The 16,598-nt window shown below is 40.6% G+C and overlaps 2 protein-coding genes across 7 annotated transcripts in view; one reads left to right on the top strand and one right to left on the bottom strand.

Moving 5' to 3' along the window:
* The window catches only part of LOC145981205 (ABC transporter G family member 20-like), a 70,083-nt gene extending 56,325 nt beyond the window's left edge, over window positions 1-13,758 (bottom strand). Inside the window, exons 1-3 of one of the 6 annotated variants that reach the window (XM_083114332.1) lie at window positions 13,697-13,758; window positions 8,848-9,070; window positions 215-374 (exon numbers count right to left, since the gene is read on the bottom strand). In XM_083114332.1, the coding sequence (XP_082970458.1) occupies window positions 215-374; window positions 8,848-9,056 (369 nt within the window). In that variant the 5' untranslated portion in view covers window positions 9,057-9,070; window positions 13,697-13,758. Of the gene's footprint in view, window positions 1-214; window positions 375-8,847; window positions 9,071-10,069; window positions 10,142-13,345; window positions 13,615-13,645 lie in introns of those variants that run through there. The other 5 variants (XM_083114330.1, XM_083114333.1, XM_083114329.1 and 2 more) reach the window with 5 other exon arrangements.
* Window positions 13,759-14,222: 464 nt separating this feature from the next.
* LOC145981137 (ABC transporter G family member 20-like) overlaps window positions 14,223-16,598 on the top strand; it is a 73,637-nt gene continuing 71,261 nt past the window's right edge. The window contains exon 1 of the mRNA XM_083114248.1: window positions 14,223-14,328. The gene's annotated coding sequence lies outside the window, so the exon portion shown is untranslated. The remainder of the gene's footprint in view (window positions 14,329-16,598) is intronic.

Below are 16,598 nucleotides of genomic sequence, written 5' to 3'. Positions count from 1 at the left end.
TTCTCCCGAATGTCTACTCAACTTCCAGTTTCATTGAACTTGCTAGCTGTAACAGTGATAAGATTAGTCTGTTTTTTTTTCTACCGCTGATATATACCGCTGATCTAACATTTTATTTACCTCTCTCTCCTCAGTTTTTATTTACCATAAATTTGACTCCCTAGTGATCAATAACATTGAAAAACAATATTCATAGTTAAGAATAATCTATCACCTGTGGCATGTATCCAACGTTAGGACCAGGTACTGCACAACGTTTATCTCCCACCTGGTATTCATATAGGAAAATGGTTCCAGCATCTAGCTTTGTTATTCCTGCAATGGCATTTATAAGTGTTGTTTTTCCTGAACCACTAGGTCCTAGCAATCCATATCTGGAATAAAAAGGGGACTACAGGTACTATGAGCAACATAACTGATATAAATAACGTATAAAGTCTAAGAGGGGGATCGAAGATAGGCTATGAAAGCCTTTGCCACTCGCTTGCTAGGCGAGAGGAACGTTGTAACTAAAACTGCAAGGGGACTAGCGCCGTAAAGAAGAACACACGGACATATATTTAAACACTACCTTTGACTGAACAGGCAGGGGAAGGAAAGACAAGGAATGTTCGTTACCTGGAGTTCTACGGCGATCTCTTCTCCGCTGGTCCTTGGATCAACGTAGTCCTACTCTGTAAGAAAACGGACAAGGGAGCAACTCCGGGCTCCAAACTCTGTACTTTCGTAGACCGATATTCTAAGTTGTAACTTTAACTTCCGATCGTTCGTTCGCTCCTTTTTCTAAACTTATGATGCCTGTGGAGCTCTCTCGCGATAACCGGATTCAACGTAAACTGAAAACAACTAGAAACGGAGTTCTTTTGTAACTACTTCATCTGACGGAAAACGGAAGACAACTAAGACTGATATTTTCTCACGTGACCTATTTAAGTGAAATTCGAACTATCGGCCGTTACGACGGTTGCTTCGATCGTGTCCTCTCGCAATGGCAATCCTGAGGAAGAACGCTGATTCCTTATTTCATTTTCTAATGCAATGTCAGCGGAGTTTTTCCAACTCCGCTGAAGGACACTGTCGCGATGCGCTTTTAAGAAGCTCTTTTTCAATGCTTCAGCGGGACCCTTTTTATAACGTGATTAGCTTATTTATTTATGATACCCGGGTCCTAGGTTCGATTCACGTCTGCGGCGTGATACGGCACACCGCTCTGGGGCAAAAAATTAGGTTCACGTAGGAAAGTTAATTTTTTGAAAACCTGCTGCTTAAAATAAAAAAAAATTGGGCGCGACTACTCATCCTGGAGGGAAGTTAATTTCGTGTGTAGACCTGCTGCCTAATTTTTAAAAAAAAATGTCGCGGCTACCCATCCTGTCCAGTCAAGGATAGAAGAAAGTATATTTGAATAAAAACCAGAGAACATACAAAAAGGCAAGAGTGGGTATAAAACCAAAAAATAAACACAACATAATATCATGCAGAACTTAATTCTAAACTGCTGGGTTACATACTGAACCGATTTGCGGTTCGCGAGACTGACGGCGACTCTCGGGTGGCGCTGACAGAGCAATCTCTCGTGTCAGCGCTGACGACGAACTTATTTATCACATGTCACTCGGCACACGCTGAAGCACTTGACACCAGAGCACACGAAAGCACTGTAACACGGAAGATAAAATGTATCCTTGATTCCTGGGCAAGGGTAATTCCATTGCGCATCGTTCGGAAAACACTGAGATTGTTTATACCCCTTTAACGGGGGGATGTCTATATCACCTAAAAAAAAAACAACTTGGTATCAATACCCAAGAAAAAAATCATGCAATAACATACAAAAGTAGAGACCTGAAGGGTTCACAAGCAATGATATTTTTAAATATCTTACACAAGGAAGGTGAAATTGAAATATTTAATATAACAGTTGGGCTGAAAAGTTCGTAGGCTAACATAGTAAAAAATATTTTTTTGACAAAATTCGATTTTATTATTCAATATAGTTGCCTTCGAGGGCGATACAACGATTATAGCGGTCATACAATTTTTCGATGCCATTTTTATAGTACGATTTCTCTTTAGCCTCAAAATAGGCCTCAGTTTCGGCGATTACCTCTTCATCAGTGCTAAATTTCTTTCCAGCGAGCATTCTTTTAAGGTCTGCAAACAGGAAAAAGTCACTGGGGGCCAGATCTGGAGAATATGGTGGATGGGGAAGCAATTCGTAGTCTAATTCATATAATTTTGCCATCGTTTTCATTGATTTGTGACACGGTGCATTGTCTTGATGAAACAGCACTTTTTTCTTCTTCAAATGGGGCCGTTTTTTCGTGATTTCATCCTTTAAACGCTCCAACAACGCTATGTAATAATCTCAGCTATCTCGATCAACTTCACTTTACGATCATTTAAAATTATTTTGTGGACTTTTTTGATGTTTTCGTCGGTAACAGCCTCTTTGGGGCGTCCACTGCGTGCATCGTCTTCGATGCTCATTTCGCCTCGTTTAAATTTAGCAAACCATTTCTCAACGGTTGATTTTCCTGGTGCAGAGTCCGAATAATGTTTATCAAGCCAAGCTTTGGCTTCAACAGTATTTTTTTTCGCCAAAAAGCAATGCTTTATTAACACACGAAATTCTTTTTTATCCATTTTTTCACAATAACAAAAGCTGCTTCACTCACAATGCTATATCTCACGAACTAATTATCCGGCAGCTGTGAAATTTATACACGTATCTTTTGAAGGTTAGTACTAAGTAAAAATCACATGGATTTAATTCTAGTAACGCCATCTATGAGTCAGCCTACGAACTTTTCAGCCCAACTGTTATGTACATGGGGTAATTTGCTTCCCAATAAATCAATGTCTTTTGATTTGATACACAGAATTTGAAAAGGATTAACACTAGTGGCAGAAATTTACTTTCAAATTGTTCAAGGCATTCTGCTGGTCTGAAAAAAAAAACTGTTTTCCGATGGTACACTGCATGTTTGTGTTTTTGACATATAGTCAGAGGGAAACAGAAAAAAGACACTTAGTTAGCGTTCTTTATGCACGGCTGAAGGATACTCCATTAGCAATCGCGATGGCGAGCCTTCATTGCTAATGGAGATCGGCGAACTGTTCTTGAAGATCCGGCGACGGGAGTCGAACACATGAGCACAAGACGACGCGACACACGCACAGCTGAGATCCTGGAAACTGGAACGAAGGTTATCCTATAAGTCTGGATAACGTCACCGAAAGGCTATTCCTGGAAGAAAGCTCTGGCTCGCGTACAGTGGGAGTCAAGGAGGAACAAACACACGAAAACGGCACTGGTAGAGCGTCCATTTTCACAGATTTCGGTATACGACGTAAGTGAACGCATGAGTGAGCGTTCGGAGGTCCACCAAGAAGTGGCCGTATGCAGGTCGAAGGTCGATGAGGAGACCCGAACACACGAACGCGCGTGATGTATGTTGGGCAAGCCTGGATCAAGTGTCGAACCCAAGAACATGTATGAAGAATCTTGGCAATCTGGAAAAATGAGGGGGGGGGGTAACACTGTTGACTACAAAAGTAGGTGCTGTCCGCTGGGGTCGAAGTGGAGCACTGGACGATGCACTTGGAGGAGAGATGTGGTGCGGAGATGGGCACTGGGTCCAAATGGTGAACACTCAACGAGGGGGGGGGAATCCTGGAGTGGACAGACGGACAGCGGTGGCAACGTGAATCCTGAAGTGTGACGTTAGCACATTGGTGAACTGATGCGGGGACACTGGGCGTTGCTGTTCACGAAATTAAGGACTCAGGAGGGGGGGTTCCAATGGCGCTGGGTCCTCCTTGGCTCGGGAACCTTAAGAGTAGTGGTGGGGCCGCTGGTGATATCTGGTTACAAGCCACTGTGGGAAGGTGTTAGCCACACACCTGGGACGTTCCTGGGGGGGGGGGGTGTTGCTGGGACGATCTGATGACACTTGGGGAGGGGGTCATCTGGCTGCTACTGTTCTGGAACGGGGGAATCTATTCGGGGGTCCTGGTGAGTGCAGGCACGAACAACCACTGGGGCTTGCTAATTCTGGACAAGTTCCGGCGATTGCGGTCCAGGGACACGACGCTTAGCATGATGAGCCCTGGAGGGGGTTGAACGAAGCACTGTTGTCCTGTAAGAGAGGAGGCCTCTTTTGTAGTAGTCCTGGATAGTCTTCTGGCCATAACGTAAGGGGAGGTAACACCCTCCTGGAGCACTCTGGAATCCTCTGAAGTCTGGAATCCCATCCTTCATGGGGTGCCGGATCCGCCCGTGAAAGTCCATGAATAAAACCGGGCCTCAGTGGGTTGCGAGGTGGCACGAACATAGGTTAGCGTGTAGGAGAGAGAAGTTAGTAAAAACAAAAGAGGTGATACCTGTTCAGTCATGAGGGAGGGGGTCTATAAACTTTATAAATATAAAAAGGGGTTTAAAACCTAAAAACTGTAAGCGAAATGCGAAACATGTATCGCGACTTGCACGTAGATGGTTACCAAGGAATTTAGTCGGAAGAAACCGGTTGGTTCCGGGTTTGATAACAGTAATACAGAAAATATCCTGTTAATGCTGCATTCCAAAAAATTAAAATAAAAACTGTAAGTGGGAGGTTGGAAACTTGATTTGTTGTTTTAAGTCCACTTTATGCACAGTAAGGCTAATCGGGACTGGACCTACAGTTTAAAGTGGGTTCCGAACCACTTGTACCTCCATCGGGTATCGAACCGGGACCCCTTGATTACAAGGCTACTACTGCGCCATCGGGGAGGCTGGGAGGTTGGAAACTAAAACGTCATGGAGTGGAATATCGCGATTGAGGGAATTATTTAACTGCTGTAGCACCAGCGTCATGTCAGTCCAGTTCGGAAAAACCAGGCCCGTAAAGTTAACAGACTCGTCCGTAAACATGTTAACAGGTCGGGGTTCTATGTACGTATGTGATACGATAAATATCATGGAGGCACTGAAAAGCAACAAACTAATTTCTACAAATTAACTTACCATTGGTCTAATGATTTAACTTTATATTTCGGTTAGTTCTCCCTTCTTGGCCTAATAGTGGTGAGAAGGATGAATGATAAAGTGGATGAACGGTTCAAGGTGTGACCTCAGACTTCTCTCGATGTAGGCTGGTCCGAGTCTCCTAGAGGGAAGCATAACAACTTTTCTCCTGAGATTTCGGCCAGTGTATGTGAATGGTGGTCACCCACCATTGTGAGGAAATCGAGGAGCTACAAATAAATAGCGTAACCCTGTCATGGAAAACTACAACAAATTCAGGTTTGTCACGCTGACAATACGTCACCCCGTAACTGATTGGATGGTCGCTGAAGCATGTGGGAGTGAGGTTGGCAGTTGGTATGTACGTCCTGGCCATCACTCTGCCATTGGAGCCAGTTATTTTATTTTTAATTACTACACACACACATAAAAAACAACTAATTCAAAAATCTGAAGTAATGGTTATTCATCCCATATCCACTTAAATACTGCATGGGACTGACCACTTTCGCTCACTCATACTCGATTGGATCAATATCAAATAAAATTTCAATGTGACAATAATCGTACAAATATATGTAAAAATCTGTCCTGGTAATTTCAGCCCATAATCATCTATTCATTTTTATATATTACTATGTATTGGTAAGGTAGACCAAACTACATTTTAACATGGAGATTGTGACTATGTTCACTTTAGTTTCAATTTCACTGCGTCTTTCACTTCACGATCCATATTTGAACAACCACTATCAGAGACAAATTACGGTTATTGAGCATCGAGAATATCATTTGCCTGTCAATTCCGTAAGCCAACTAGCGTCATCCGTTCGAACAATTAGACAATCGAGCAAAAAGGCCTCAATGCAGCACCATAACATCCACTGTATCAAATGAGGCAACCATTGCAGATGCATTAATTCTCCATAGAAATCGAAAATCCATCATACATTATTATGTATATCTCATAAACCAGAACCCTTCAAAGTATGTAAGCATAATGGAAAGAATAACAATTATTCTGCAGGGTGGCCACTCTAGTACCATGATAAAATTCAAGCAGAATTCCCAGTTTTCAAGGTGAACTTCCCCAAAATTCAAGAGTATAGTTGATGCGTTTACTTGGTTAACGTGTAAGATCTGAAGCGAGATGCCGCCATGACATTCGTTAGTGGTATAACGGCCAACCATATGACCACGGCGAAGGGCGTTCCACAAATAAATGCAGCTTGCTCTATTCAAAAAAGCACATGGCAGATGTGTGAAGTTGATGCGCAAGGGATTCCCCAAAAGAAGCAAATGGGTGTGTTGAAGTCATGGGTGTAGGGAAGGATTTAGCGAGATGTGTTATCCACGGAAAGTGATATGTGGAGACTGACAACCAAGAAGAAAGCAAATATCCGTAGTGGAAATCACCATTATGTAGAAAAGCAAAGATGGTGGTGGTGCTGCACTAGGTTGTGTCGACATGTTCACTGTGTGCAGAGTGGAGGTGCCGAGGGAACCACATCACAGACGATATTCAAACTGTCTGCCACTAACTTCCACACAGAGATGACAACGCTGAATCAACGATTATCTAGTGCGAACAAACAACCCTGCGGTGTCTGCTATCATCGCTGCGGCGACATTAATGCATGCAACAAGATCCTTGGCTGACACGACAGGTGTTTCATATACGAGGCGTTTCATCTCTCCCCATAGAAAGAAGTCCAGGGAAGTGATGTCTGGCGATCTTGCTGGCCACGGCACAGGGCCACCTCTACCAATACACCGATTGTGGAACAAGCCATTGAGGAAATGGCGCACATTTTGGTTGAAATGTGTTGGTGCACCATCCTGTTGGAACCATAGTCCTTGCCTCACATATCCTCCAACGGTTCAGGCAAAACATCATGAAGAAATGCATGATATGTGCCACCACACGTGAACAGGGAAAATGTACAGCCCAATCAAATGGTCATACACTATCTCACACCACACATTAACCGCAAACCTGTGCTGATGGTGTGCCACGAGAATTGCATGTGGATTTGCAAAATCCCAAACGTGACTGTTTTTACTATTGAACATACCCGTTTTGGTGAACGTTGCTTCATCGGTCCACAACACCCTGTTCGCAAAATTCGGGAAAGTTTCCATCTGATGCAAAAACCACTGGCAAAACACCACACTTGGGCCAAAGTCCTGAAGTAAAAGGTCTTGTACGTTTTGGAGTTTGAAAGGGTACATCCCCTCTTCGGACTGGATGTGCCACACATTAACATGGGAGGTGTTGTGGGCACTGGCTAGAGCACGCGTACTGGTGTCAGGACGATCTCTGACAGCATTTAACACCGTATCCACAAACTGATCACACCACAAACTTCGTGGTCTTGCAATTTCTCTACAGGGTGGTAACGCTGCGTGTTTTCCAAAGTGAGGTATGCACTCTTTGAAAGAAGGTGTGCGATGGCAGCCTCCTATTGGGAAATGTTCCCGATACAAATGACGTGCTGCATGACTATTACGTCCTGTCTCACCATAAATGAGATACATGTCTGCCAGCTCCTCTGCGGTGTATGCAGCCATCCCTACTGTTGGATATCTGCCGACCCATAGACAACAAACACTAGTACACTGTACATGATGGGCCATGGCTATCAATAACACCTAGCAGTGCCTATTGAGAGGTTTGCCCAATTCGCCAAGTTCACGTCCTTCCACTTGTACGTATTCAACCACAAACGTGTGATGGTAACCTGATGTGCAGTGATGCTGATATCGCAGTACGTGAAGCAAGAATGGCAGCAACCGGTGCTTTCCTGCTGGAAGAAAACTACTGTGTTAGCACCCCTAGCGGGAAATGCCAAAGTTAAGGTCACGCTTCAGCCTTTCTGCATGTTGGTACGTACAAGACCAAAAACATCGCCTGGGTCACACGTGCCAATCACTCCATAAAACCCTTCCCTACCCCCATGACTTCAACGGACCCATTCGCTTACTTTGGGGAATCCCTTGCGCATCAACTTCACACATCTGCCTTTTTGGATAAGGCATGCAGCATTTCTTTGTGGAACGCCCTTCGCCGCTGTCTTATGGTTGGCCGTTGTGCCACTATTTCCTTGTAAACATAATTTTCGCACTTTTTCCCACTTCAATAAATCAAAATGGGTGGGGTTTTTGGCATTTCATCACATGAACTTCTGTGTTTATTTTCACTTGTAGAATCACCTCCTACGCGTTGGAAATGAACTTTAGAAACACCCTATATATATATGTATATAAACACACACATACTATTTAAAATATACAATTTATGGTGCGGAGTTTGCCATTTCACATGCCCAGACAGGAAATATATCTACAAACGCAAGTCACAAATGTTACTGAATATACTAATCTACAAAAAATTGTTAATTGTATGAGAATTAAACTTAAAATTTAGCTAATCAAATTTAAGGTATCTTATCTTGCAATAATCTTCACTCTGAAAGATAGATTGTTCTGCAAAGGGCACTAACAAGGTAAAAGAATTGAGAGAATTCAGTTTTATTTTCTAAGCAGCTTCCTTTTTTCCTTCTTTGATAAACATAAAGGCAAAAACTGTGAAAAAACTTGCCTGTGGGTATTTGTCTACGGAGAAAATTCAAGAATTATTACTGGAGCCAACAATTCATGCATAATTCCCAGAATTCAAGGAATCCCCAGTGAGTAGCCACCCTGTTCTAAATATTTCATCACACAAGACAATGGAATGTATCACACGGGAACTTTAACAAAATCAAAATAATAAGCCCATGCATGGATAATTCTCGAATTATTAATTATTCTACTAGACAACAGCTAGCTGCAATTACATTTCTCCATGTTCTACTCGCATGTTGACCCCAGTGAGAACAGGAAGAATTTTCTTGCCCCGGCTGTAAGCTTTATGCACATTAACTACACGAATGCTTCGTGGTCGTCTTAATGCTGAAAGTGCCTCAGGATCTTCGTTAGTCTCGAGTTGGACTATTTCGTTTGGACTTGAAGCCTCATCTGAGTTAGTATAATTACTGCCTTCCATTTGTTGACCTCAAACTGAAAATGAAAACATATATATGTATTACATTCAACTCTGTCTAATTTTTGGACTTTCTTCACAGTATCATATAAGCACACACAATCGGATGTTATGTTTAATAAATAAAAATAGAGAGTTACTGTTCTTTCAGCTTTAACATTATGTCTGCTTAGAACATATAAGGTTTTCCAGGAATTTATACTGTACCAATTATTCAAATATAAGTAATTCAATATAGTCAGTCAGAAAAAAACAAGTGGGGGACGTAAGTAAAGGTTTATTATTTGACAATTATTTATCTATTTGTGATGAAATTATCAGGAGGGCATCCATCACCTGATACTTCACTGCTTCAATTAAATGCATATTAAAGAATCAAATAGCAGTTGGTCAATATAACATAAAACATCATAACACTGAGATGATACAAGTTTTAAAAGTGCACTTTGCATGCAGTAAAGGTGATAGGTATACCAGTCTTGAATGTGCCTTCATTTAACTCAATGCAATGCTTGGAAATGATTTATATATATGTTACTCCTCTTCTCGAACATCCTATCCCTTCAACACCACAATCTGCACTCGCCCAGCTAGGACTGATCGATATCAAGTCGAGATGAATGCATGAGAACAAAAAGGGGTACTACTTTACTATACCGGAGCCACCTATCAATGATTTATTTAGCAATTTTTTACATTTCTAACGTACTATTCTGCATTGCGGAACATTTCTTCAGGTGAAATAATGAATTTCTAACGAAAATAATGTATATTTCTTACATTAACAAGTACTTACTGGTGTTCCTTATTTCCCACAAACCATCCATGGGTAGCCCCAAAAACCATTGATGTTAGCCCAAAAATTCAAGATAGGCCCACGAACCATCACGGGGACGAGGTATGCCTACTAGGTTAGGTTAGGTTCCATTAGAACTCCTTTCGTTCAATTTAGCCTATACGGACAACATCAGTTTTTCTCGATGAAAGAAAATGCACAGAATTATTTTAATTTTAACCTTTCACATCCTGCATTCCACTTCTTTCTTCAACATTCCGTGTCGAATTACAAATTCCACGCCATCTTCCACACCCGGCAACAACTTCACGACGCATCCTCGACATGGCATCTTGTAGCAGCAGCAATAGCGCGTCGGAAATAGATTTTCGTAGAAAACCACATGCATTCACATTAAAATGGATCAAAACTACATTCCCGAACATCAACAACGCTACAGAAAATGATTTGCGTAAGTACTTTCTCTTGTACCAGGTGTATAAGCTTAAATCTGCTGTTTGCTCATAGATTGTGTTAGTGAGTGTATGAAGCTACCATGGGCATGCCATACCTGGTGTTTGTATGAGTTGGACATCTGCCAACACAAATCAGTGCACATCGCCACCATGTGCAGACAACAACAGACAGTGTTCCTGTGGTAAGCATGTCTAGTTTTGTGCCAGAAAAAGAGCATATGCGGGAAGCTCTGCTTTTCTGCTTCCATTTGAAGAAATTGGCTGCCGAATCGCATCAAATGCTTGTGGAGGCCTATGGTGACAGTGCTGTATCGGAAACAACGTGCAGGGATTGGTTTCGTGGGTTCAAAGATGGCAATTTTGACCTGAGGGACAAGAAGTGTGAAAATCGGCCCAGGAAGTTTGAGGACCATCAATTGCAGCCTCTTTTGGACGAGGACGATACCCAAACACAAAAGATGCTTGCCGAGCAATTGGGTCTTACTCAAGCAGCCATTTCCATGCGTCTACGTGCCATGGGAAAGGTTCAAAAGATCGGAAAATGGGTGCTGCATGAATTGACCGATCGGCAGCTGGAGAGACTCCAAAACACATGCGAAATCTTGCTTGCCAGACATAAAAGAAAGTCTTTCCTGCATCGGATTGTGACTGGCGATGAAAAGTGGATATATTTTGAGAATCCTAAACACAAGAAATCGTGGGTTGATCCCGGCCAACCATCAACATCTTCGTCGAGACCAAATCGCTTCAGCCGGAAGACGATGCTGTGTGTTTGGTGGGATCAACAGGGTATCGTCTACTTTGAGCTGCTGAAATCTGGTGAAACTGTCCCTGCCCACGGCTACCACCAACAACTGATGAAATTGCACTGTGCTCTGTGTGACAAAAGGCCGGATTATCAACAAAGACATGGCAAGCTGATTTTCCTCCACGACAACGCCCCACAGCACACGTCAAGACTGGTCCAAAACTACTTGGAGACACGCAACTGGGAGGTGCTACCCCATCCCGCCTATTCACAAGACCTGGGCCCTTCCGACTACCATCTGTTTTCGTCGATGGGCCACGTCGTCGCTGAGCAGCACTTCGATTCATATGCAGATGTCCGAAAATGGCTTGATGAGTGGTTTGCCTCGAAAGAGAATTACTTTTTTCGGCGTGGTATCCATAAATTGCCCGAGAGGTGAGCAAAATGTGTAGCTCGCGAGGGCAAGTACTTTGAATAAATTTCTTGCTGCTTTCTATGAACAAACCATGTGTTTTTCTGACTACAAAACAGCAGATTTAAGCTTATACACCTGGTAAATTTGAAGAAATCTGTCTCCGGTATAGTAAAGTGTTACCCAAAAAGGTTCTCTTTTTTCCCATTAACATTCAGTGTGTGAACTGTATTGGCAAAAAAGAATGGTGACCTACAACAGAAGTTTGATTATTTTGACCAAGTTCCGATTGTTTAATTCCGATCTCATCATGGTACACAGACATTTTTTTTTTCATGGTTCGATTTCTATTGTGTGATACATACTTCGGTTTTAGCGATTACTTACTCTGTCTTTGCTTGAGAATGGTTCTTCATTTCCTTATACTCTATTCCTCCCTTGCAACCAGGCATCTTGGTTAAGGACAGCTCCTGCCTTCTAGGTCACGTGTGTGTGGTGCAAAGGAGTTTCGTAGTTAGGTTAGATGAGTGAGGTTTAAGGCTCTTAGTTTTCAAATAATGTGTATAAATGTTTGGAGCGATTTTACAATACCGGGAATTTCTCCATTTTGTTTGAAATTCGGCATACTCACTAAATTAGGGCTCCTAATCAAGAATCTGAAGTTAAAATTTGGCACTCATGTGTCAAACTTGCAAAATAAGAGGGTCAGTCGTCGCAACCGACAATGCACAATTGCTCATTATTTATCGCAAGAATTTCCTGTTTCGAATACTTAAAGAATTAAATATATATATTCCTGATTTTAACTTTGTTTCCTAACCTAACCTAACCACGCGCCAATGGTTCGTGGGGCTAGCACCAATGGTCCGTGGGGCTAGCCATAATTCAGGAATTTCTATACGTGAGCGCCAAATTTTAAGTGCAGATTCGTGATTAGGAGACCCAAATTAGTAAGTACCCGACATTTCAAACAAATTGGAGAAATTCCCTGTATTGTTAAATTATACCAAAGGCATAACCTCACCTTGAAGAATCTTCCGCGATGCAGAATAGGTAAGTATCAATGCTAAAAGTAAGGAAATAAACGAGTGACAGATGTTCGGGCTTTACTAGACAAGTACCATGCACTTTTTACATCTTCTTTTCACTGGTAAATTGCTTTTTTCAGAACTTCAAATGGTAATTACTTTCACCAATGTTCAAATATACTGTAACAATCATTTCTAAAATTCTGCAACTACAATACATCGTCTTTCTCCCGAGAAATTTTGAAAAAATCATAAGACCTTCGGAACCATTACCCGAATGAATGCTCACGATAAAGATTCATAGAGCAGTATATGGCAGGTTCTCAAGAAAGTAAAAAGTTAATTACAATCTATTTATGTAATATATTTATAGACATAAATAGAAATCGAACAAAGTAAAAAATGTGCATGTACCATTACTAGTTCAAAATTAAACAATCGGAACTTGCGCCAAAGTTCTGTCTTTGGCTGGTCAAATCTGGATATCAGTACAGAATGAGTATTTGCATTAGATACACACTAAAATATGTTGATCAAAACAGATTTGAAGTTTTCATAATTACGTAGGTTTTGCCGCTTTGAAATATTAATGAAATCCGACAACTTATTTTTCTACTACCGTTGGATAATTGTGAAGATCAGGATGAGTGATAACACCCAGGACGGGATTCGAATGAGGAAACTTTGCTGGCAAGATAAAAAATCGACAATTTTACAGGTTCGACCTCCGAGCCGACAACTATGACAAAATAAAGCACACAGTACAGTTCCCCAATATAAATAAATAAAGGTAGGAAAACATCTTTCAAGTCTTCAAATTCCTATGCAATTGGCAACGCTGCCATCAAGTTACCTAAAAACAAAAGTCATCTTAGAGGCCCATTCCAAATCCATTGCTAGATTCGCCACATCTCATGTTTCATGCTGGATTCATTGTAAAGGTCATCATATCATTCACAACTCACATACCCGATGCTGGTTTAAAACACGACGTAAGAACAAATTGCCGACAGAGCAAACAATGTTCAGAGACGTATTTTCGTATTACCGTCACCTTCCGATACAATATAATAAAACTTTCTCTATAGCTATATTTCTAAATATATATATATATATATATATATATACTATTTTGTTTAGTTATAATTATTACATGAATGCTCTTTCACGAAGAAAACTAGTCAATTCTACAGATTCTACCTACTACACCAATTCAAAACTTTGCGCCATCTTGAAAAAATATATCACAGAATATATCGCCTGCTATGGCCGGAGTCTCTCTTTTTGCACAACTAATCTGTAACAGATCGGTAAAGGGCCAAACCTGCCCTTAGTTTTTATTTTGGTGCGCAAAATTACATCCGATCCTGACCCAACTCCTAAATTCTTAGACACCAGTTTTATTTGTGTGTGACGTTACATGTCAGAATGGATAGGGTCGGGTTCAATCAAGTGTGCGATAATCTGTGGCTAGGAACGTGGGGGGGGGGTCTTACTTATCGCACAACATTTGAGCAACCTCGTGTTCTGACGTCAAGGGAGAAAACTTCTTAAATTTAAGCTAAATGGCTACGTTGTTAGCTTAGGCTAGCTATACTTAGTTTTCTTAGCCTAAATAATAATTTTTCATTGTATTATTGCTAATAGAACCTAACCTAACAGGTCTAACCAAACTTTGTACGCATACTTCGTCTGACGTCAGAACACAAGATAGCAAAACTGTTGTGCGACAAGGAAGACCCTCTCCACACGGGACAGAGATCACCGGCCATCATTTTTTAGCAGAAGAGTGATAACTGACATAACAGAATTGTTATTTAGAATTAGATATAAATGGTATACCAGATAGGATGCGTCATGTAAAATGATAATAATTACTGTGCAATGTAGTTTTAAAATAACATTTATTATGTATAATATAAAGTCCACCGTGCTATGAAGGCACATAGGGAGTGTGAAGCAGCATTTCCCCAGCTAACAATTTCCACTTCAAGCAATGAGCCTAACCAGTTATCTCTTGTTGAGAGGTTGGGTGCATACCAAAGCCATGTGGTCAGAAGAATTCTGCTCGAGCTCACCAGCCCTTGGACTATTGCCTGTCAGTCAGAAGCCCTAACAACTTGACCACTTGAGTACACTTTAATAAATATTTTAATGCATTAATACACAGATTAGTATTTGAAGGGAGAATACCCCTCTGGCTATTAATTTTTGGGTTTGGGAGGGAAATTCTCTACATATTTATGTATTACTGCAATGCTTCAAGATTTGGAATTCTCCCCATAGAAAACTTTTCGAATACCACACTCTTAATGCAACACATTGAAAATTGGCAACAAGAACAACTAATATATTTGGTTTAGGACATCAGTTTATTTTGTGGTTAATTGCAATTGAAAGTTAAATTACTTGTGGTGAAGTTCAGGTTTCAATCAGCATCATTAACGGTGCTCCATGAAAACAACAGTATGGTATAAAAAATCAGATAACCAGTGCTCAAAGTGGACGGTACCTGTAGCTAGGAAGAATTATACACATCATCCCCCAATGTGACAGCTGTGCAAATAGCTGTCACATTTTTTGTGTTGAAACATAGGCGAAACTCCCCTATCTAGCCCTAAGGCTTGAGTAAACAATTTCCACTTTGAGTACTTGCACGATGGAATTTGATGCACAGACAATGCATCATTCAACAAAGAGCTACTGGTTACACCTTGGCCCTCAAAGGACTATTACATCACAGATAAGATAAGATTTATTTCCATCTACTTGATCATATGAGTACAAATAGCACTATGATAAGAGATACGTCAATTACATGTATAATTTTGAGTACAAAGGAATTAACACATACTTAAGCATATTAAAAAGTATAAAGAGTATAAAATAAAATTACATGTATGATTTTGAGTACAAAGGAATTAACACATACTTATGCATATTAAAAAGTATAAGAGAGTATGGAATAACATAGAAAATAGAAGAAAAATCAAAGGTTATGACTATTAGTGAACATAAAAATACAAGAAAAGTCAAAGGTTATGTCTATTAATGAAAAATATGAGGTAAGAATTTACAATATAGAGAAAGTCTCCAATTTCGTTAATTTTCGGTATACTAACTAATTTTGGCCTCCTAATCACGAATCTGTTGTAAAAAACCGGGGGTCACGTCTGGAAATTGTACATTTTGATGAAAAATTGTTAGCGCCAAAAACCATCCACGGGTAGCCCACAAACCATTGACGATAGCCCCAAAAACTATCCACGGGTAGCCCCACAAACCATTGACGTTAGCCCCAAAAACCATCCACGGGTAGCCCCACGAACCATTCACACGAGGTTAGGTTCCATTAGCACTCATTTCACCCCTAAATTCATCGAAAAAGTAGGGATCGTACTAGAATTGAACATCATAAATCATTTTCTTGTAAAACAACGGCGTGGTTGGACACAATGACAGGAGATTATTACATTTTTGTTCGTAAAACTACGCATATACACCTATATATAAAAAAATCAATCTGCTTTTTTTCAAATTTTCAGACGTGACCCCCGGTTTTTTTCAACAGATTCGTGATTAGGAGGTCAAAATTAGTTAGTATACCGAAAATTAACAAAATTGGAGACTTTCTCTATATTGTAAATTCGCTTCAAATATGATATAAGTACTCCTCTGTGCTATAAAACAAATACTTCATAAGCAAGCCTTTTACTGTTATTTTAAATTTGGTTGGATTATGATTCTTGAATTCCTCTGGCAGCTTGTTATAGAGTTTTACACCTTGAAATCCTAGACCACTATGTGTTTTGGATGAGCGGACAGTAGAAAGGTAGAGGGAGCTATGCATACGAGTGCTGTACTTGTGTATGTCCAGATTTTTTTAGAAGATTTTAGAATTTGTATGAATAAAGTACAACGTTTCTAATATGTACAAACATGGAAGAGGTAATATTTGAAATTCATTGAAAATTTGTTTTGTTGGGTTTGAGAGGGATACATTCTTCATAATTTTTAATATGCGTTTTTGCCAAATAAAAATTTTCTGCATTTTGGGTGAACTGCCCCAGAAAGAGATACCATATGTGAGTACAGGTTGAATCTGT

This window comes from Lepisma saccharinum, chromosome 29 (genome assembly GCF_977018435.1).
Source record: "Lepisma saccharinum chromosome 29, izLepSacc3.1, whole genome shotgun sequence".
In the NCBI taxonomy this organism is placed as follows: domain Eukaryota; kingdom Metazoa; phylum Arthropoda; class Insecta; order Zygentoma; family Lepismatidae; genus Lepisma; species Lepisma saccharinum.
Note: the sequence above shows the minus strand (reverse complement) of the source record. Positions and strands in the feature narration are given on the sequence as shown.